Source organism: Phalacrocorax carbo, chromosome 25 (genome assembly GCF_963921805.1).
Source record: "Phalacrocorax carbo chromosome 25, bPhaCar2.1, whole genome shotgun sequence".
Classification (NCBI taxonomy): domain Eukaryota; kingdom Metazoa; phylum Chordata; class Aves; order Suliformes; family Phalacrocoracidae; genus Phalacrocorax; species Phalacrocorax carbo.
This window is the reverse complement of record NC_087537.1, coordinates 2,278,023-2,298,773: the sequence shown is the minus strand read 5'-3', so window position 1 is coordinate 2,298,773 and position 20,751 is coordinate 2,278,023. Positions and strand designations below refer to the sequence as shown.

Sequence of the window (20,751 nt, the reverse complement as noted above, 5' to 3'; positions counted from 1 at the left end):
TAAACCTTGTAGGAAACTGGATCTCTCCGAATCCTGCCGCTCTGTCAGATCTGGCTGAAATTGCCCTTTGGGTTCAGGAGTTACTGGGGCCGGGGAATGACAGGTAGGCAGATTCAGACACTGCGTGATCATACAAGCTCATTTCCGTAGCAAACCAGGCTAGCAACGAGCCCGAGGGGCGGCCGGTGCCGGAGAACTCCTCCTGCGGCGTGGCCGAGCCGTAAGCCGCCCTGAAAGGCCTCGTAATGGGAAGAGGCGGGTGGGCTCAGCCACGGTGCTGCTGCTATCATTACATCTGGAAGAGGATTTTTCTCCGGCAGAACGTTTATCTGCTCCTCAGGAAAGAGATTTCTGATCACGCCAAGAGTTGCCTTTCTATCTGGATACACGACCACGCTTTTTTCAAGGTGATAAGGAAACGTCAGTTTAGAAAGAAGGGGGTTGCTACATACACACCGGAAAGGACAGAGGGTGTTTATAAAGTTCCTTAGTGCAAAAATCAGTCTTTTTTCAACAGTCCTTTGGATTTGCATCCATTACACAGAGAGGACACCGGCATACATGTGGCGGGGCACAGGGACGACTGAAGGGACTGGTTGTGTCCTCCAAGGTGCTCAAGGGGCCGGGGTCAGGGCTTGGTGCTCACCTGCGGATCTGGGCGAGGGTGTCTGTCACCGTCTTGCAGCGCTTGAGCAGACCGTCGAGGCGGTTCGGCTCCTCCTTGAGGAACTTGACGGCTTCCACCTCCACCCGCAGCACCACCCGCATCTTGCTCTGCAGGCTGGGGAATTGGGCTGGGGTGGGAGACCAGGGGGGTCACCAGGGCCCCGCTGTGCCGGGGAGCCCCTCCTGGGACCCGGCTGGCAGTGCCAGGGCACCCCACACCCACCAAGACCACCACGGCCGTCATACCCATGGCAAGGGCACCCTGCCAGACAGAGTGGGATGAACCCCGGGGTGTCTGGGCTGCTGTCTCTCCTGCTCCCCATGCCCACCATCCCTCCTCTGTCCACCCGAAGGCACCAATCGTAGCCGCTGGTGGTGTCCCCTCCACACCCACGGGCACCAAACGCTGGCCCGCGGCTGGGGGCTCGGTAGCCAGGACCCTGGGGCTCGGTGGCAGGGGCTGACATGGAGCAGGTTGCTCCTGGCTCCCTGACCAGTGCTCTGCTCACCATCCCAGCTGCTCAGCATCAGCCTGGCCTTATGGAAAAGCTGTAGGAAAGCAGAGCCGCTCCTACCTCTGCTCTGTGCCGCCCAGCCCTCCCCACGGACCCCCTTCTCGCAATCTCAGCGACTGCTGCCAAATCACCGTTCGTTGTCTGCCTGGGCTCTGGCAGGGAGGAGCTCTGCCCCTCTGAATCGAGGTGCAGGGCGTCTGTTTGCGACAGGCAGGATGGGGACGGCCCAGGGATGGGGGGGCCACAGGAGCAGCAAGATGAAGGGCAGCATGCCCAGGGGTGGGCAAGCGCAAGGTCCCGCAGGACGGGGCAGGCAGCAGCTCCGAGCAAGAATGTCGGGGGGACTCGGGCAGAGGTTGCAGGACTGACTTGGACAGCTAGCAGAGCAAACAGGGACGGGCAGCAGGAGTGTGGGGTGCAGCCCTCACCCCTGCAGCAGCCCACAGCCTGCAGGACACACGCAATGCCGACGGGCACCGGGAGAACCTGCCCTGGGGACGCAGGTGAACACGCCGGCGGCTGCAAACACGCAAACCCGGAGGCAACGGGCAACCTGGAGCATCCCGCGTGTGAGGATGGAGCTGGGAGGGGCAGGCAGGCTCCTGCTTGCCACCCAGCCCCAGACACGGCCACCTCCTCACCCTTGAGATCTGTCAGCGTCTCCCCCAGCTGCTTGAGCACCACCGCCTTCTCCTCCAGCTCCTGCACAGGGATGAGCCGGTGGTTGTGCGCCAAATCCTTCTGGATCTTCTCCACCGACTTCTCCAGGTCACTGTGAGCACAGAGGCAGGGCAGGGGTGTTACTGCTGCTCCGGGGTGCTGCAGAGCCCCGGGGGTGGCCAGCCTGGCAGGTCCCCGCAGAGCAGAGGGGAGAGGACAACTGGGCTGGGGACCCCTCCCCATGCTAGACATGCCGTCAAAGATGTGACCTGGCACTTTGCAGAGCTGCTGATTTACACCCATGGAGGATCTGGCCCATCGAGGTCAGCATGCAAGCACCCCCTCCCCACCCGCCCGCCTAGCCCTGCGGCCAACCCTGGCTCACTTGAGCTGCTGGGTGATCAGCTCCTCCTCGTTGAGGTAGCGGAGCCGCTCCTCTTCCACCAAGCTGCGCTGGCGCTGCAGGGGGTCCTCGTGCTTGCGCATGGTGTCCGTCACCCGCACGCTGATCTCCGTCTCCGTCCGCCGCAGCATCGTCTTCACCGTCTCCTGGTTCTGCAGCTGCGGGGACGAGGAGCGGGGGGGATTCAGGCTGGGCAAGATCCCCCGGATGGGGACCAGTGTGGGTGCAGGGCTGGCCATTTGTAGGGATCCATCCCTGGAGAGGAACTCCCTCGCTCTCCCACGCCCAGCCCCATAAAAGTCACCAGGAAAGGGGGATTTTCCTGCTCTGGGGCTGGGCCGGGTGGGGGTCACCCCCCCAGTACCCACCTGCAGCTTCTTGAGCTGCTGCAGCTGGTTGCGGAGGTCGCTGGCATTCTGCTGCAGGTCGTGGAGGTGCAGCTGCATGTGCAAGCGGGTGATGGCAGTGGGCTGCCCCGCCGGCGTGCTGGTGGCGGAGGGCGGCGGGGGCGCAGGCACCGGTGTCCCCATCCCGCTGCGGCTGGTTGCTGCGGGGAGGGCAAGCAGAGGCTGCTCAGGGAAGATACCCCACCCCGGGGGAGGCTGCAGACGCCGCTCCTCTGCTTTCCCAGGAAAGACCTCCCTTTCCCCACCCCGTCCTTTGGGCCAGTGGTTCTGGGTGGTCTACCCACCACCCCCACGCTGGCTCTGGGGAGATGCCACCCCAGAGCTGCCCCTCAGCAGGGTGGGGGGGTCCCACTGGCTGCCAGCATGTGGTGGGAGCTGCAAAGACCCTGCTCCTGTGGCCACCCTGGGACTCCCAGCAGCCGTGGGTGGATGGAAGGGGTGCTGCAGGGTGAGGGGCTCACTCTCCGGTCACTTACATGCTGATGGAGGGGTCCCGCCGTTGGTGGCTTCTGTCTTCTCGCTGCATTGAAAGAGAAGGGAGCGAGCGTGGACCAGGCACCTCTGTCCTCACGGCCTGGGGTCCACAGGGGCATGGCGGGGCCTGGCATCCCCTGGGAAGGGGGTAGGAGCCCCCAGCCTCAGCAGCAAACAGCCCAGCTGGAGGCATCCCCCTCCCCGCAGCAGACCCCGGGCTCCCACACCTGCCCTCCCGCTCCTTACCTGGGGGTCTCAGCCTCGGAGCCGCGGAGCAGGGCGCTCTGCACCAGCCCCGTCAGGCTGGCGATCTGCTTCTCCATCGCCTCCATCCGCTCTCTGCCACGGGGAAGGGAGAGGGGCTGGGTGAGGAGCCGGCTCCGGCAGCACGGACACCCTCCCGCTTGTCCTGGCCTCACGTGCACCCACCCACGGGGTCCCTGCAAGTCCCAGAAGGGACGTCGCGGAGGCGGCAGCGCTGCTACATCCACCCCCTCCATTCCCTCTCTCTTCTTGCCTCCAGCTACCCCCAGTTGGTCCCCTGCCCAATTTGGTGCTTCATTACCCATCCCGGCACCTCTGCCACGGCACCTCCGCCCTTCCTCTACCTCCCCAGCTGCACCAGCGGGCGACTATCTGAGCAGCAAAGCTCATATCCACGGGGGCGCTCCTCCCACACCCCATCTCACCTCGTTTCTGTGTCCTTGGCTGGTCCAGGGGAGCCGAACCCCGAGAGCGGACGATCACCGGGGCCAGGAAAGAGCTCCGGAGGGCCGGAGGAGCTGGGGTTGCGCGGCTTGTTGACGGGGCTATCCATGAAGACGGAGGAGCAGGAGTCCTTGCGGAAGGACTGACGGACGGGCGAGGAGCGGCTGGGGGGTCCCGAGTAGGGGCTGTGCGGGCTCTGCCCTGGCTGCACGTCCACCAGCCGGCCATCAGCCATCTTCTGCGGGGAGGAGGGGGGCATGCGGAAACCCAAGCCGGGTCCGTACGTGTCGCTGTAAATGGGGGCGTTGGGCTTGTACAGGCTGTCCTCCAGCTCCGTCTGCAAGGCGGCTGCCGAGTAGGTGCTGAGGGATCGAACGGACCCCCGCTTGTAGAGCCCCCCCGAGTAGCCGAAAGGGTCTCCCATGCCAGCCAGGGACTGGGTGGAGGTGATGCTGAGCCGGCCCTCGTGCACCATGCCGTAGGGATCGGCATACAGCCCCTCGTTCTTCACCAGCACCACGTTCTTCCCGGCCAGGTCCTCATCTGGCTTCACATCCCGGCGCTCCAGGATGGCGCTGGGGCTGGGCGAGACGCCCTGGGCGGGCGGCAGGTTGGAGAGACGCTCGCTGTGATGGACGGGGCTGCCGGCGTAGGAGGGCGGGCGGCCCCCGCTGTAGGACATGCGGGAGCGGGACGGGGAGGAGGACTGGAGCACCGGCGGAGGGGAGCCCGAGGTGAGGTGGGAAGCCGGGGACATGTTGTTCAGCCGGCGGGTGGGAGATGACTCCCTGGAGGTGTACACCATCTCCCTCTGCGGAAAGGGGCAGTGGGGGGTCAGCACCACGTCCCTGCGGGCTGGACCCTGCCCTTGCTCTGCCTGGCTGGGACCCTCCCTCACTGCCCCTCTCCAAGGACTGAGATCTGCAGCTCCTTCGCCTTCACCTGGCCTTGGCAAAAGGCAGCTCCCCCATTCCCATCCAGGAGAGGGATGATTTATGCCGATGAATCCCCTAATTATCATGTTTATTACCCTGCCGTCAGGCCCCAAACATCCATTCTCTTAAAGTAACACTTAATGCTGGAACCGGGCAAGACGAATTGCGGTCATTACTCCTTCCACAAACACATGCAATTACCAGTCCCTATCTCCATCGCTTTCCCTCTTTACTGGTCCCAGCCCGCTGGGCGCACCCGCACCGCAGGCTCTGCCCGTTTCCCCCTTACCCTCAGGTCGCCGTTGGTGATGTGCGAGGCTGGGAATGAGGCATAGAGTGGCTCTTTCCGGTAGATTTTAATGATACTCCTGTCCTGGATATCGCTGAAAGGAGAGGCAGAGCCCTGAGCATCCCGGACAGGCAGCCGCCACGCAAGTCCCAGCTGCAAGACTGCACCCACACCCACCCTTCTGCTCTCATCCCGCTAATTTCCTTGCTTGTGGTGCCCTTAAGGAAAGGAAAATCAATCTGTGGTGGATTTCTGAGCCCCCCACCCTCACCGGACATCCTCCAGCTCATAGAAGACATTGCGTGACTCGTCCTTGATGAGGATGGCAGTGTTTGGAGACTTCAGCATCCCCATGGTGAGCTTCTGGGGGAACATGTGGACAATGAGGGCGTGCAGGGTGTCCATGCTGCTGATCTCGTGGGTGATGTGGACGCGCCTCGTCTCATCCCCAAACTGCAGGAAAAGGACCCCTGGAAGCAGAGGGAGCGGGAAGCGGTGAGGTGTGCCCACGCCCCTTCTCCACGCAACGCCGAAGACGTGCCGAGGCCAGCGATGCAGCTTTGCCCACCTGCTCGGAGGTCTCAGTGCGCGCCCGATCGAAGGCTCGCGAGCCTCTGTGCCACCCACCCTCACCCTGGAGCAGCGAGGCTGAAGGCAGCTCATCCCCCTCAGCCACCCCACAAAGCGTGCCGCATCCCCCAGCTCCTCCTGGGGTTATGGGGGCAGATACGAAGCAATCCCACACCCGGCACACGCCGGCACCTGCCCGCAGAGGCGGGCAGAGATGTTTGGTGGTGTCCCGGCAGGTACGTGCTGCCCATCCCGGGGGATGCCGAGCCCCGAGGGTACCTGGCGATCGCAGCTTCGTCTGGCTGGTGGACCGGGACAAGGGCAAGCTCTGGCGGAACCGGTTCATCCTATTGAACCCCAGGGGCAGCTCCGCTTCCGACATGGTTTCCAGGGATTCGGCCGAGGCGAAGGAGAGTTTGGCTTGATCGGCCAAGCCGGGTTGGGAGCCCTGGGAGTGCCGGGAGCTCCTTGTCTGGAAGGAGAGAGGGGAGAGGTCGGGGGAAAGCTGTGCTGGGCACCCCAGCCCCGCTCTGCTCCCCGGGACGCAGCGGTGTGCTGCTCCCGCGTCTCCTCCGCAGCCCGGTGCCGAGATGGAGAGGCTCGGCTGAGGCTGAGCTCAGGGATGCTCGGTCCCGGATCCCGGCCTGAGTCAGCACGCTGAAGCGCTCCAGACGCAGTGCCAGCTCGAGGTCTCCTCCACCTCCTGCTCTAGGCATGTACAGCCATTTACCGTCTCCTTGTCTCCTGCAATTGTTTGCTCGTGTTTTCTGCTTCAGGCTGGCAGCACTCTCCATTTCAAAGCCTCCTGGTGCCCGTTCCAGGCGCCTTTGAGTCCCCCCACCAGCAACCCGCTCGAAATAAAACCAGCGCTAGCTAGCTGGTGACAGAGCCAGGGCTCGCATGCAAGCACTGGAATAACCTTAGCAATTACAGGAGGTTACACATCCATTACGCCAATGAACCAGCTCCCGGGAAACATAAATGCCCGGCTTATTCTGGAAGCAAAGCAGCGGCAAGGTTTATGGCTGCCTGAGCCAGGGGAAAGTAATGGGTTTGGGTTTATAGCAGTAAAAATTTAATATGCCAGGAGTCCAATTTCACATGGCCAAGCGTATATCCACTGCATAAAAGTTCAGGCTACAGACATGGCCTTTGCGCACAGCCACCTTCAAACACGCAGCCGGGTCCCCTTGCCACAGGTACCCGGCCGGCGGCGGAGCGAACGCTGCCCGTCGTACCCCAAAATACAAGGCTTGATTTTCCAGACGCATGTTTAACATTGGCAAATCAAGCAGAGAGAACAAACAGCTCCTGGGGTGTGGAAAAGGCGGCATGGAAGGGACAACAGCTCTATATTGAGACCAAAAAGAAAAATCAATATGAAATTATAACAGCCATCATCATCATTTAAATTAGACATTAATTGGAAGATTTAATTAATCCTGCAGGGCGGGGTTTTCTAGGACTTGAAATGTTCTCGCTGTAGCTAATTGCTGGAAAATTGACTGCTTCGTTTTGTTGTTGTTGTTTTAGCACAAAGCACGCTGGCAGCACAGATGCTTAAAATCTTACATCAAGGAAGGGAAGCGGGGCTGGACCGAACCCGGGCCAGCGCATCCACCAGCACCATCCACGGGGGGCCACGGGGGGCTTCGTGGCAGGTAAGGACGCTGCGGTGAGCAGGAGGCGATGGAAAGCCCTGGTCTCCTCTCCCCTGTGCTCACGGGGTGCAGGTTTTTGGGGTGTGGCAGCTGGGTTTTGGGGCTCCCTGCCCTTGTACGGCCCCGGGAAACCCTCAGGGCTTGTGGTCCCCCATCTCCGGCTGCCTTGCTCTGGGTTTGCGGTGCTCCCGGCCCAGGACAGGTCCTTGGCCACCGGGAAGGGCAGGGATGGGGATGGCCAGGATGCGACCCACGCTGCCAGGGCTGCGCCTTACGCTGGCTTTGCCCCCCTGGCAGCCCTCTCCTCTCTGCCCCTTCCCCTGCTCCGTGCCAGCAGAGTCTCACCCTGCCCCGTCTCCGTCCATCCCTCTCCGCTCCCCCCACCCAAACACCCCCCCAACCAGAGCCCACGTCTGGGCTGGACTTTAAAAGCTGCCGAGCTTTCACGGGAGACGGCACAAGGCCAGTGGCTCACACGCCCCTTCCCCAGGAGGTGTTTTGTCTGGAGAAAATAATCGTAAGAAAAAATTGATTTAGCCGAGGGGGGAGTGTGGCTGCCTCCCCCTCCCCGTGGCACGACAGGACGGCTGAGACCGCGTTGCCACGTAGCATCCTCGTTGCTAAGGGCTGCTGCGGTGTGCATGCCTCGGCTCATCACCCCAACGCACCACAGCCCCTACAGCCCCTAGAGAGCAACACCCAACACCCCGGAGCCCCTACAGCCCATATAGCCCAACACCCCAATGCACCACAGCCCCTACAGCCCCTAGAGAGCAACACCCAACACCCTGCAGCCCCTACAGCCCATATAGCCCAACACCCCAATGCACCACAGCCCCTACAGCCCCTAGAGAGCAACACCCAACACCCCGCAGCCCCTACAGCCCATATAGCCCAACACCCCAATGCACCACAGCCCCTACAGCCCCTAGACAGCAACACCCAACACCCCGCAGCCCCTACAGCCCGTACAGCACAACACCCAATGCACCACAGCCCCTACAGCCCCTAGAGAGCAACACCCAACACCCTGCAGCCCCTGCAGCCCCCACAGCCCAACACCCAACACCCTGCAGCCCCTGCAGCCCCCACAGCCCAACACCCCGCAGCCCCTGCAGCCCCCACAGCCCAACACCCTGCAGCCCCTACAGCCCCCAGAGCACAACACCCAACACCCCAGAGCCCCTACAGCCCCCACAGCCCAACACCCAACACCCTGCAGCCCCTGCAGCCCCCACAGCCCAACACCCAACACCCCAGAGCCCCTGCAGCCCCCAGAGCCCAACACCCAACACCCCAGAGCCCCTGCAGCCCCCACAGCCCAACACCCAACACCCTGCAGCCCCTGCAGCCCCCACAGCCCAACACCCAACACCCCAGAGCCCCTGCAGCCCCCAGAGCCCAACACCCAACACCCTGCAGCCCCTGCAGCCCCCACAGCCCAACACCCAACACCCCAGAGCCCCTGCAGCCCCCAGAGCCCAACACCCAACACCCCAGAGCCCCTACAGCCCCCAGAGCCCAACACCCAACACCCCAGAGCCCCTACAGCCCCCAGAGCCCAACACCCAACACCCCAGAGCCCCTGCAGCCCCCAGAGCCCAACACCCAACACCCTGCAGCCCCTGCAGCCCCCAGAGCCCAACACCCAACACCCCAGAGCCCCTGCAGCCCCCAGAGCCCAACACCCAACACCCTGCAGCCCCTGCAGCCCCCAGAGCCCAACACCCCGCAGCCCATGGGATGGCTGTGGGAGTGGGGCGGCTGCGAGCACTGCCCTGCTCCAGGTGAGCCCGGACCCCTCCTGCCTCCTGCCTCTGCCCCAGGGCTTGCAGCTGACCTCAAGTAATGAAGCCCATCTGATGGAGCCAATTATGGCATCAGCCAAAGAAAAAAAAAGGAAAGAAAGGGCAAGATGGAAATTAATGGATTTTTAGCCCGGAAGGGACTGTTCTGGCCTGATGCTCAGCACAACGTGCTCCGGGAACGGCTCCCCCACAGCGGCCCCACAAACCCTCGCTGGCACCAGGGCAAGAGCCCCCTCCCCAGCGCCCCTCGCCGCAGGGCACCTCCGCGGGCACGGGACCCTCCGCTGCTGCGCACGGGACCCCCACGTACCCCGGCCAACGCAGGACGCCGGCGAGCTGGAAAGGACAGACCCTGCGATGTGCCGGGGGGGGACACACAGACTCCGAGTGCTACGGGGAGGGGTCTCTGCCATTTCTTGCTTGCGGGCATTTCAGCCCCAGCAGCTTTGCCCGGGGGTGCAGCCACGGGAGCAGGGTGCCCGTGGAGCCTTGCAGCGGCAGCAGGGAGCCGAGATGCCCGGCAAGGTGGGGGGGGGAGCGCGGCGGCTGCTCCGTCCTTGGCCTCCAGCAGACCATTAATGAGCCGACTCTGAGAGAATTGTTTTTTATTGCTCTGCCTCGCTAATGACTTACCCTGCTATAAGATAATACGTTAACTGACAACTCAGCCCCCACACGATCCTGCCTCCCGCCCCTGCCACCGGCTGGTGCAGCACGGCAGCCCCCCGCAGCCCCCGGGGCGGCGCCGCTCCCCGCCCCCAGCCCCATTCACAGCACTCCCAGCCCTCTCGGAGTAGGTGAGACCTGATCATAGCCACCGAGGCCGCGGCTCACCCCGAGCGTGGCCGGACCTGACACTTTCACACAGCTTCATCCGTCACTGTGGAGTCTAAAATGGGTGCCCAGATCCCCGTGTTGCTAGAGATGCTGGGGGGGCCCGATCCTGCCTTCCTGGGTGCCACCCTGAGATAAACCTGCCTGTGCCAATGTCTGCATCAACAGGATGGATATCCCCTGCTGTCACGGGGGAACATGTCACCCCGCTGAGCCACTGCCCTGCTGCCAATCTGGAGGAGGGGGAGATGCGGGGCTGCAGGCGCTGCCCCAGTCCTGGGGGCACGTAAGGCTCCGGCTCCCCGGGCCCCTGCCAGAGCCCATGCTCTGGGTGCGTGGGCTGAGCTTTCAACCCGATGCAGGATGAAAATAAACATCAAACCCTCGCCACCATCTCCGGAAGGGAAAAGGTATTCTCCATCTGGCCCAGACCGTATCGCACACCGCAGCCGAGGAGGAGATATCTAAGGCTACAACAGCCAAATACTGAGCGCACACGAATGGTCCTAATATCCTCCTGCTTCGGGAGCACCGTCCATCCCAAAGGCCTCACCTTCCCGCCTGCCTGCTGTGTATCGAAGCCCCGCGGCCAGACCGCGGCGAGGATCGATGCTGGCACCCAGCCCCGATGCTGCTCTGCACGCCGCAGGCTCTGGCCACGCAGGATCGCACCCCACGCGGCTCCCGGCTCTCGGGGTGCGGGGTAAATCCCAGCTGCTGCAGCAGCGCTTTGCAGGGAGGTGACCAAAACCCCAGCCTGGGAGCAAAGGCGTTTTGCCCCCTGCTTCTAGGTTATACCCCCCACCCCAGGGGCAGTTTTGCCTGAGCCCAGACCCCCACACAAAGGGCTTGGTCTCCTGCAGCTTCAGAAGAGCCCGATGTCCCCTGTGGGCGCCGAGATCTTTCCCTGCAGCGTCTGAAACCCACCCACGGCGACAGCGAGGGGCTGCAGGGGAGGGGACGCAGCTCTCCCCCTTGCTGTCCCTGCGCCACGGCAGTGCCACGCTGGGAGATGACCCATTTCTTGCTGACCCAGCGTCGCGGCACAGGGTTAATACAGCGCCGGGCTGATTTCTGCCACGGCAGCATGTGCTGGGAGCTGTCAGGGCAGGGCTGGCTCAGCCCCCAGCTCGGGGGGCAGCGGTGGCAGCAGCATCTCCCCCGAGCCCAGGGTCCCGGTGCCTGCGACGCACTACGGCTCGGAGCGTGGGAAGCAGCAGGTCATGGGCAGAGCGGGAAGGGAAGGCGAAGGAGCGCAGCCACCCAAAAGCAAAACAAAAGCCGCCCAAGGCCGCGGGGAAGCGGTGTGGGAGCTCCGGCCCCAGCTGGCACTGCAGGCGGGGAAGGTGTCGAGCAGCTCGCTTTTGGGAGGGCAGAGCTGCGGCGGATGGGGTGACGGGCAGCAAGGTCAGGGTGACCGCAGCCTGCCCTGGGGAAGAAACCTGCTTGCTATCTGTGGTTTAAAGCTCCTGGGAGCCTCCTGTGCGCTAGAGCAGAGGAAATCGTGCTGGTGCAGAAGCATCAGCAAAGCTTTCCACGCTGGGAGTGCATCATGGGTGCTATTTTGGTGATTCTCCCAGTGAAAACCCACTCACAAAGCGCGCAGCTCCCCCAGGCCCCTCCTGGGGAAGGCAGCAGGAACATCCCCCCACGCCGGCGGGGACCAGAGCATCCTCAGCCTGTCTGCGCCTCCCTGGGAGTCTTATATAAAAGAGGTGGGACGGGGAACAGGAGGAGAATTGGGGGCTTTTGTCTTTTATCTCCCCAGAGCTAAAAAAAGATACAATTAAGTGATTCTTTTAGCTCCTAAAACTCCCAACAATCCCTCTACTGTCAGTGCTGAAGCAGCTTCATTATATCTGCCTGGCTAGATAAGGATGCTTCTCCTCTCCTTCTCTCCCCTCCCTTCTTCTTGTCCCCATCCCTCCCTCCCTTCTTCCACACCCCTCTCCCCTCTCTGATATTACCTTCCCCAGCTTTGCAGGCTGAAGGATCAGGGCTGGAGGGAGGGAGGGAAGGAGCCGAGGTGCCAGCAGTGTTTGGGGGACCCGGGCAAGGAGCGGGGCTGTCCCTCCGGACCCGGCGGTGATGAGCACCACCGTTATCCCAGTTATCCCGCTGGAGCTGGGGCAAGCAGCGGAGCTGCTCGGTCTCGGCGGAGAGTTGAGGGAAGAGGGGGAGAGTTTAGGAGAGGCGCGGAGGGAGCAGTGACACAGAGGAGGGTGGCAGAAGGAGTTTGGAGGGAGTGGGGCTGGGAGAGCTGGGGCAGAGGAGCAGGTCTGGACCTCCCACAGGGCACTTAAAAGGAGAAAGGGAAAAAAAAACCAAACAAACAAGAAAAAAAAGTGTGGGGAAAGGATCACGCCCCAGGACAGAGCAGGGCACTCTGCAGCTGTTCCCGTGCAAAACTCAAAGCCACCGGAGCTGGTTGAGCTCATTAATATTTCCACTCACTTCCTAAGACAGGCAGCAAGCCTGACCTGCAAAGGGACCCTCGGAGACGGAGCAGAGGGTTTGTCACAGCGGAGGCAGTCAAGCCTCCGCCAGCACCTCGCTCCTACCCACGCCGGGCTCCGAGGGCAGTGTCGGACTCGACCTGAGAAGAAAGCAGCCATTTCAGGCTCGTTCCTGCCTGACCCCTCTGTACATCACACGCACCGGCGCTCAGCGACCTGCAGCGCTCGGGGGTGTTCAGCCATGGTAAGAATATTATGTGCAACAAGGAGCCTGGGCAGTAGAAGGGGGGGTCCCTGAGCACCGTGCTGAGATGTGCGCAGGACTCCTCTTCCCTCTCAGCCTCGCGCCCAGCCCAGCTCAGCCCAAGCTCTGCAGCCTGTCCTGGTACAGAGGCCAGCCCTTCTTCCCCCAAAAACCCCGCCGGGACAGCCAGAACACAGCCCACAAGCACCGATACAGACCTGTACCCGCAGCTGGGATGGATAAGCCCTCGCTGTACTAATGTCACAAGCAGCACCGGCCCCCGAGCTCAGCCTCTCCCCAGGACCCCATCATCACCAGGCGAAGCAGCCTGGGCTGTGCTGGGCAGCTGCTGCAGGGCTGGGTCCGCCGGCAGCCCCCAGACCCTCCCCAGCTCACGCTCCATCCTGCTCCATTTGCAGGGACGATGCTGCACTGGAGCGCGTTCAGGCCAGCCGGGCATCGCCCTTGCCTGGGTGGACGGAGCCCTGCAAAGGTCCCGGGCAGCCGCGTTGCTCTGACAAGCTGCCACCTTCCCAGCTCCCGTCTGTTTGCAGCTCCTCTGCTGCGCCACATGATGGGGATAAAGGCGAGGGCCCCCTAAAATCCACTCCGGCCAGCTTGGGAAACAGCTGGCATGGAGCTGGCAAGCCCAGCCCTGGGCAAAGCAACGCAACCGGGTATTTACCGAGTACATAAACCCCCAGCTCCAGCCCCTGGTTGGACACCGATGCGGGTTAATCCCTCATAATCCCCCTCTCATCATTTAATCCAGCCTCTGACTACAGGTCCCATCTGGTGGTGTGCTGAGCTCTGGGGATGGGCACTGGAGCTCAGCACCCTGATGGTCCGGGCTGTGCTGGGGATGAGGAGACCCCGCCCAGCCTCCCACTGCAATGCTGGGAGAGGGGAAGGACGTTTTGGGTATCCCTGCTGTGAGGATGCTCGAGCCATTGCTGAGCTGTGCTGGGGGTCACCCCGGGCTCTTGCTGCGGGACCAGGGGAAGCCACCGCACCTTTCTGTGCCACCTCCTGTCACAGCATCCCCTGGAGCTGGTGCTGGGAAGAGCCATGGGAGAGGGTAATGGGACCCCTCACGTGGGGTCTCACCTGTTGCCTTTTGGACCCTTGCTCTCCTTCACTCTTCGCCATCCCTGCCTGCCTCCCTGTCTATAAAAAAAATAATAAAAATAAAAATACCTATAAAAATAATAAAAATATCTATTTCTCTCAGGCATTACCTGCAGCCCTACCCCTGCCTGCATGCACACCCCCTCGCACTGGTGCTCAAGGCCTCCTGCCCTGAATTCCCAGACTTTGGGTCACTGGAGCTAGAGGGGACCCCCGCTCCCGGCAGCGTGGGGACCCCGACACCGCAGCGCACCCTCCGCAGGGCAGGGCCGGCTTGCCAGCAGCTGGACGGGACAGTCAATATGTGCAAGCTAGAGCTGAAGGGGAGCATCTCTGAAAGCCTGGCCCAGACCACTTCTCCCAGCCTACACCAATCCCTGGATCTCAAAAAGAAAGGGATGGGGAAAAAAACTGTGGACACGGTCCCTTTGCCCCGCCCTGCACCTGGAAAAGCCTTTCCATGGACATTACAGGTGTAGCCCCCATCCCCAAACACACCGGCTCGGTGCTGCTTCACTGGGCTGCTCCAGGACAGAGCTGAGCCTCCTCCATCCCATCCTTTAGAAAAATGTGTCTGTGCTAGGGGAGCTTGACAGGGAAAGCCTCTCCCTGGGGTGTGGGGAGGTGCTCTCAATGCCCAGAGGAGGGGGCTGGGGACCCTCCCCTGGGCGAGCCGTCCCTTAGGGTGCTGGAGCCTTGGCCACTCGTCTCTGTGCTGCCAGCGAGGGTCAGCAGAGAATAAAGCTGTTAGCAAAGCTGGGAGAAAAACAACATCTGTCCCTCCTGCAGCTCTGCTTCTGTCAACATTTCCAAGGAAAATTTTAATTGAAATTTGAAACTTTTTTTTGAAGCAGGTCTAAGAGCTGTTAAAGAAACAGAGGGAGGGAGGGATTTCCAGATACCTGTCCTGCAATGTTCCCCCCCGCTGTGTCTCTGCCTGCCTGACCCCATCACACCATCACTGGGGGGTTTCAGTCTAGTCCCACCCGTTTGCTTGGCGGTGATTCAGCCCCGGTCTCAGCAAAGCGGTACCTGCCCTTCCCTCCCTCTGAGATGCCGGGATGAGAGCCCAGCACCTCGGTCCCCTCCTGGGCCCCAGTAATAGCTGGAGGGGCTCTGGCGGGGAGGCAGGCTGTGCCTTAGTGCCCTGGGGTGTGGGACAGTGGAGCTTTCCAGAAATGAACACCAGCTGGTGTCTGGAGAATTCCTGAGACTCCCCAGCCTGCCCAGCTCTCACCATCAGGAGCCTGGTCACCACCCAGCGCACCCCTCCGCAAACCAGCCGACGCCAGCGCATCGCAAACCGCTCCATTCATTCGTTCCTAACGAACTCTGCTCATCCTTAATTATTGATGCTCCCAGAGAGTGAGTCAGCAATGAGCTGCCAGCTGTTTTGTAAGAGGAGCAGAGCCCAGGTAACGGGACACTTCCCCAGCAGACACCTCCTCATCTCGAGTCTGGCTGCAAATCCCTCCTCGGGAGCATCCCCGACCGGGATGAAGCATCCCAGGCACATGGGCATCACCCTGCCGTCGCCCCCCAGCCCAGGCATCAGCTTTCATGTTTCAAACCAGTTTCAGACAGGGCAGCCAACTGTCCCAGTAGGGCATGCACAGGGCTGTGGTGCCACCCTCCTCCTGCACGTCCCAGCTCAGGCTCTTGATCCCAGCACAAAGGGGCCGAGCGGATGCAACTGAACCCCTCTGCATCCTTGTGCAGCGATTCACACCGGCTCCACCAGCCAGGAGCGCTGAACTCCAGCAAAAACTCTGTGTGGGGGGGACTTAGAGCAGCCCAGCTCCTGCCGCCGGAGACGGAGGAGCCCGGAGGTGACGGCTGGGAAGAAAAGGAGGAAAAACTGGAGGTAACTGGAGCTGCAGCAGCAGGTGAAAGGTGGAAGAAATGGGAGGCCCAGGGCCAGTCTCCCCCATCCTAGGGGGTTGTGGCCTCTCCATCCCCCTCCATCGGCCCCCACCCCTCTCACCCCGCCTTGGTCTCGCCGCCAAATTAAAAGCGTACCGCTCACATCAGCAATAATTCATCCAACGTCTAATGCTCAACATTTTGTCAGGATTATCCCGATTAACCCAGAATTAATCCTGATCTCAATGTTAACAGGATTAGCGTTAAAATCGGATTAGTTTTTTAAATCGGACCCCTTGACTAAAGAAAGGGGCCTTCCCCGCCAGATGTGCACAGCCTGCTACCGGCAGCCAGATGTGAGCGGGAGCTCGCTACCCTGTGACGGGCCCCAGCGCACGGGTGAAGCGGGGTACCCCTACAGCATCTCCGTGACACCAGCATCTGCCGCGCCTGCCCTGCAAAGCGCACGAGCTGCCCAGCCCTCAGAAGGTGACGAGCAGGAGCCTGACACTCGGATGTCGAGTTTCCAAGCAGAAAACACCCTTTTGCCCTCGGACATGGCCCAGGTGGCTCCGCAGGGGACATGGGCGGCTGCTTGCCCCCTCTCTGCATTTTTTTCCCCTTCCTGCTGGCACCAACAGCCTCCCGCCTTCGCCTGCCTGATGAATATTTAAAAGCCTGGATCCTCTGCAGCCTCATGAATATTGACGGCTGCTCACGGCGGTGGTCCCTCGCCGGGCATGGGCAGCAGGGTCGGCAGCGGCGGGGGGGTCGGCAGCACCTGCCCGGCCATCGGGGTCGGGGTGCCTGCACAGAAGGCAGCTCCAAGGGCTGTCCCCGCCGCACTGCACCCAGCTCCAGCCATGCCGAGGACGCTGCATTCAGTCCCCAAAACACTCCCTTTCTTCCCAGAAGCACAAGGGGTGGAGCGGTCTCACTGCTACTGCAGGGCAGCGGAAGGTCCTGGCACCCAGCGCAAGGCTGGAGCTGGGAACACCCACGGGTGGGGGGATACGCCGTGCCCACTCATCCTCGTCTCCGGGCGCTGGGTGCAGCCTTGGCTCCCGCGGGGAGGGTAATCATTAACCTCCCAGCAAAGGCAGCCGTGCTTTTGTTCCTGGAGTTGTTTTCCCAGTGCCTCAAGCCTGGCATCCGTGGGGAGAGGAGCATCCCTTCCATGGGACCCTGTACAAATTGCGGGGGGGTGTCCAGAAATAGGCCTGATCCAGCACCTCCCCCGGGGCTGAGGCTGTCCCAGGAGATGGATTATGGAGGGGTATGTGGCAGGAGATACTTTTGGGGGTGAGGGTGCCAGTCCTGCCTCCATCCCTGCTACCTTGACCCCATGTGGACGTTCACCCCAGCCATCCCCTTCCTCGCTGGAGCTGAGCGGCGGCCGCATTCAATCCCTGCTCTCTGGCAACGCTGCCTTGTGTGACAGCATCTTCCAAAAATAAGCAAATTACTGCATCCTTCAGGGACGCTGGCGGATGGGAAGCAAAGCCAAGTGTGAGAAAGCAGCAGAAAGGGGATGGGAGGAGAAGGGACAAGCCCCTGCTGGGGATCGCAGGGCTGCAGCCACCGAGGGAGGGGAGCCGGTCCGGGCTGCAAACCAGCGGTGACACTTGGGTTAGCAGCAGTAGTGACAGGGACTTCACAGTGACAGGTGACAAGGCTCAGCTCTTTGGCATCTGAAGCATGATTTGCTTTAACAGCTGTACACAGGGAGGCCAGGCTCTGGTTAACATGTGCGGGTGCCCCTCGGGGAAAAACGCTCAGAGGGGCTGGTTTGAAGTGCAAAATAAAAGGAAGAAAACCAACTTCAGCAGCAACAGCTGTAGGTAAAGAGAGCCCCAAGTTTGGGATGCTGGCCCAGGCGCTGCTGCGGGGTCGTGCTGATGCATCTCCCCCGGGGACCCTCAGGCAAGTCACCTAGACCCACTGCCCCTCAGTTCCTGCACTAGCAGCGCTCCTCTCCTCCCTGCTGCGATAATAAATAGTGACAACACCCAGGATCAACAGATAATGCAGCACTGGAGAGCAGCTCCCACGGACCGCCAGAAAACCAGCAAATGCCCCAAAAGCCGAGAGCAAGGGGGAGCCGGGGGCGGGCGCTCAGCAGCTGCTCTCCCCTCCTAGGTACACCCCAATGCCCTCCTCCTGAGAGCAACTACATATTACGCAGTGAACACGGTCCCCGAGGAGCGCGGCGGACGCCAAGGCCACGGGGAGGGCGCGGGGAGGAGGGCTGGTGCAGGAGCGGCAGGATTACAGGAGCTAAGCCTGCCTGGTATTTGCTCATCTCCTGCAAGTAAATACCGCTGCCTGCCTGTAATAGCGGCTCGAGTCCCCGGCCCGGCGGCGGGATGGAAATGGCTTCCCGCTGACGAGACGAGGCGCTCCCAGGGAGCCCCGTGCCCTGGCCGTGCTGGAGGAATGGAGGAAGAGGAGCCGCAGCCCGAAGCACCGAGCGAGCCACCGACTGCCGCTGGGGCGGGAGCTGTGCACTTACAGCACGGAGCGGGTGACTCAGCCTCGGACACTTGTTTTTAAGACAAAAGCATCCTGTTCCCCCCTCCTCCTTTCTCCTTTCCACATCCTAGTAATTCTTTTTTCCCCACGAGTTTTTGCTTTAGTCCCTTTGATGTTCTTTTAAAGTCCTGGCACCAAAGGAGCTCCTCCGAGGCTCTGCCTTCAGTTCTTCCCATTCCTTCTCCAGCCGACGAGCAAGGGGCCAGCCCACCCCCTGCATTAGCACAGCGGGACTCCCCAGCCCTCGATATTGCTTTGCCACCCTCCGCGGCGCAGCCCCCCTCCCCACTGTGTCCCTGCGGAGAGAGATTTGCTGCCCCCCCTCCCCCAGCCAGATCCAGGGCTCCGTCTCTGGATCCCCCAAGCAAATCACGGTGCTGAGATGCTCCTGCCCTGGAAAGGCTGACACCCAGAATACGGTTTTGAGTAACCCCAAAGCAGCAGGGATGGTGGCTGTGAGCTGGGATGAGGTTTTAGGTGATGGAGAGGCGGGTGGGTACCAGGCTGCCCCAGCCGAGGGACGCGGGTGCCTGCCTGGGGACTCGGGGACCGGCAGCAGCGTGACGGTGGCTGCAGGGCAGCTGGATCAATGGCTCTGTGCGAGCACGCAGCCGAACCCAGCTGGTGGGAAGGGACATCCGTGAGCTGAGCGGGGCTGGCTCAATCGAGAAGCGAGTGCAGAAATCCCAGGGATGCGCGGGGGCACGGGGCAGGAGGACGGAGGGCAGCGGCAGGACCTGCAGACACGAGGGGATGCAGAGGATGAATCGGCTGGGGACAGCGTCATCTCCTGGACCCCTCACCTCAATGACGGCACTGCCACCGACATACAAGAGCATCTGCTCATCTCCAGCACCGAGACCGACAAACACAGCAATGCAGGGTCCCTCTTCCCCCAAAGCCCACGCCTGGAGAGCCCCAAATCGCAGCCAGCACCTGCCATCGCCTGTCCCCAGGCAGATGGGGGATGCCAGGGCAGGAGGAGAGCAGGTCCTGCCCCGGGCACCCAGCAGCAGCAGCAGCAGCACCCCGCGTCCCTGGGTGTCCCTAGGAATTTGGCACAGCCCTTCCCACCATCCGATCCCCTCCGTCCCCCATCAGCTGGGGCTCTGGCCACAGCACCCCCTCTTTGGCCAAGGGACGGAGAAGGGCTGGCTCTGCACCCGCAGGAGCGGAGGGTGGCAGCTGAACACAGTCAGGGAACCTAAAGGGTCAGGAAAGTTTTATTCTGGGGAGAGAGTGGGGTGGGGGAGGCAGCTTTCCCAGCTGAAAGCCAAGCCTGCAGCTACAGAAGACCCCAGGGGACGCAGGTGGCTGCAGTGGCCTCGAGGAAGCCCCCAGCACCTGCTTGCTGGGATCAGCCTCCCCGCAGGGCTCTCCCCGTGACAAGCCATCCCCAGCTGCCTCTGGCTCATGCCCCACTTGGTAGCAGGGTCAGGCAGCTGGGAGCCTCCCTCGGCCGGGAAGCAGAGGGTGGTTTAACCCGTAACACGTTTCCACAGCGGATACAGCCAGGGAAGATGCTCCCCTTGCAACGCAAAGTGCTTCTGTGGCTGCAAAACCCCAGCTGCTGCTGAGAAGGACCCCTCTGGGGTGGGTGGACCCCTGAAGTTTGCCCCCGTTTTATTTTTTAACTCACAAAAAATGGAAAAAAGAAAAAAAAAAAAAGGCTTTTATGTCTTCCCCCTCCCAGTCCCAGGAATGTACCCGAGAGCACGTGGCTGAAACGGGCTGGTGAGAACTCAAACAGCTGAATATTCGGGGAGCCGCTGTTCGCACGCGTTTTACGCCGCAAGTACTTCAAGAATGAAAACTCGGAACAAGTGCACATATTATGCATTTTACGACTCCTCTGCTCTCCGCTGCCAACCAAGGAACGCGCCTGTTTTTTCCACAGGAAGAGCAAACCCACCGGGGACAACACGCCAAGGTCATCCAGCAACACGCCTGACCTTGAAGTGTTGCCACCGCATCCCTGGGCGAGGAGGAGGAGGGAGGAAGGGGTGTTGCAATGACATGCGTACTTCACCCTGCCAGACAATAGGGCAACTGTTTGCAAGGTGCTGGCAGGAATCACCGGGCAGGCACAGACCCTCGGCACTGCCAGGAGGCTCCCGTCGGGGTTCCCTTTGTGTCGCCTGGAAGAGGTGGGTTTAGGCACAAAGATCCCGGTGCAATAAAGCAAACACTTAACGCTTTCTCTACTCTGCAGCTCCTGCAGCAGCCTCCTGACAAACAGGCTGGTACCGTAACGCCCAAGCGACAGAGCGGAGGATGGAGAGAGGTGCGATGGCCAGCGCAGGACAGAGCCGCCCCCTCCCCTCCGCAGGGCTCAGCGCCACCAGCCGAACAAGTAACTTTGCTGTCCGGTCTAGAGATCCCCCGACACGCCACACGCAAGCCGGTCTCTGGGCTCCGGCACGGCATTTGTGTTAGAAAGCCCGTTCCTCCTCTCTCTCCATCAACCCCACCTCCTGCACAGATTCCTGCACGGTGCAGGCACAGCCCAGCTTTAGGGAGCAGCACGCCAGCACCCCCCATCCCCAGCCCCCCCCCCGAGCTCGCCTCCTGCCCATCGCGCGGGGTCGGCCTGGGCTC

General features: G+C 61.8%; 1 protein-coding gene across 2 annotated transcripts in view; it reads right to left on the bottom strand.

Moving 5' to 3' along the window:
• The window catches only part of SRCIN1 (SRC kinase signaling inhibitor 1), a 60,859-nt gene that overhangs the window by 14,192 nt on the left and 25,916 nt on the right, over nt 1-20,751 (bottom strand). For both annotated transcript variants that reach the window (XM_064473638.1, XM_064473639.1), the window contains exons 4-13: nt 5,907-6,099; nt 5,329-5,527; nt 5,058-5,151; nt 3,815-4,644; nt 3,372-3,464; nt 3,128-3,171; nt 2,613-2,791; nt 2,227-2,402; nt 1,823-1,953; nt 647-794 (exon numbers count right to left, since the gene is read on the bottom strand). In XM_064473638.1, the coding sequence (XP_064329708.1) occupies nt 647-794; nt 1,823-1,953; nt 2,227-2,402; nt 2,613-2,791; nt 3,128-3,171; nt 3,372-3,464; nt 3,815-4,644; nt 5,058-5,151; nt 5,329-5,527; nt 5,907-6,099 (2,087 nt within the window). The remainder of the gene's footprint in view (nt 1-646; nt 795-1,822; nt 1,954-2,226; nt 2,403-2,612; nt 2,792-3,127; nt 3,172-3,371; nt 3,465-3,814; nt 4,645-5,057; nt 5,152-5,328; nt 5,528-5,906; nt 6,100-20,751) is intronic.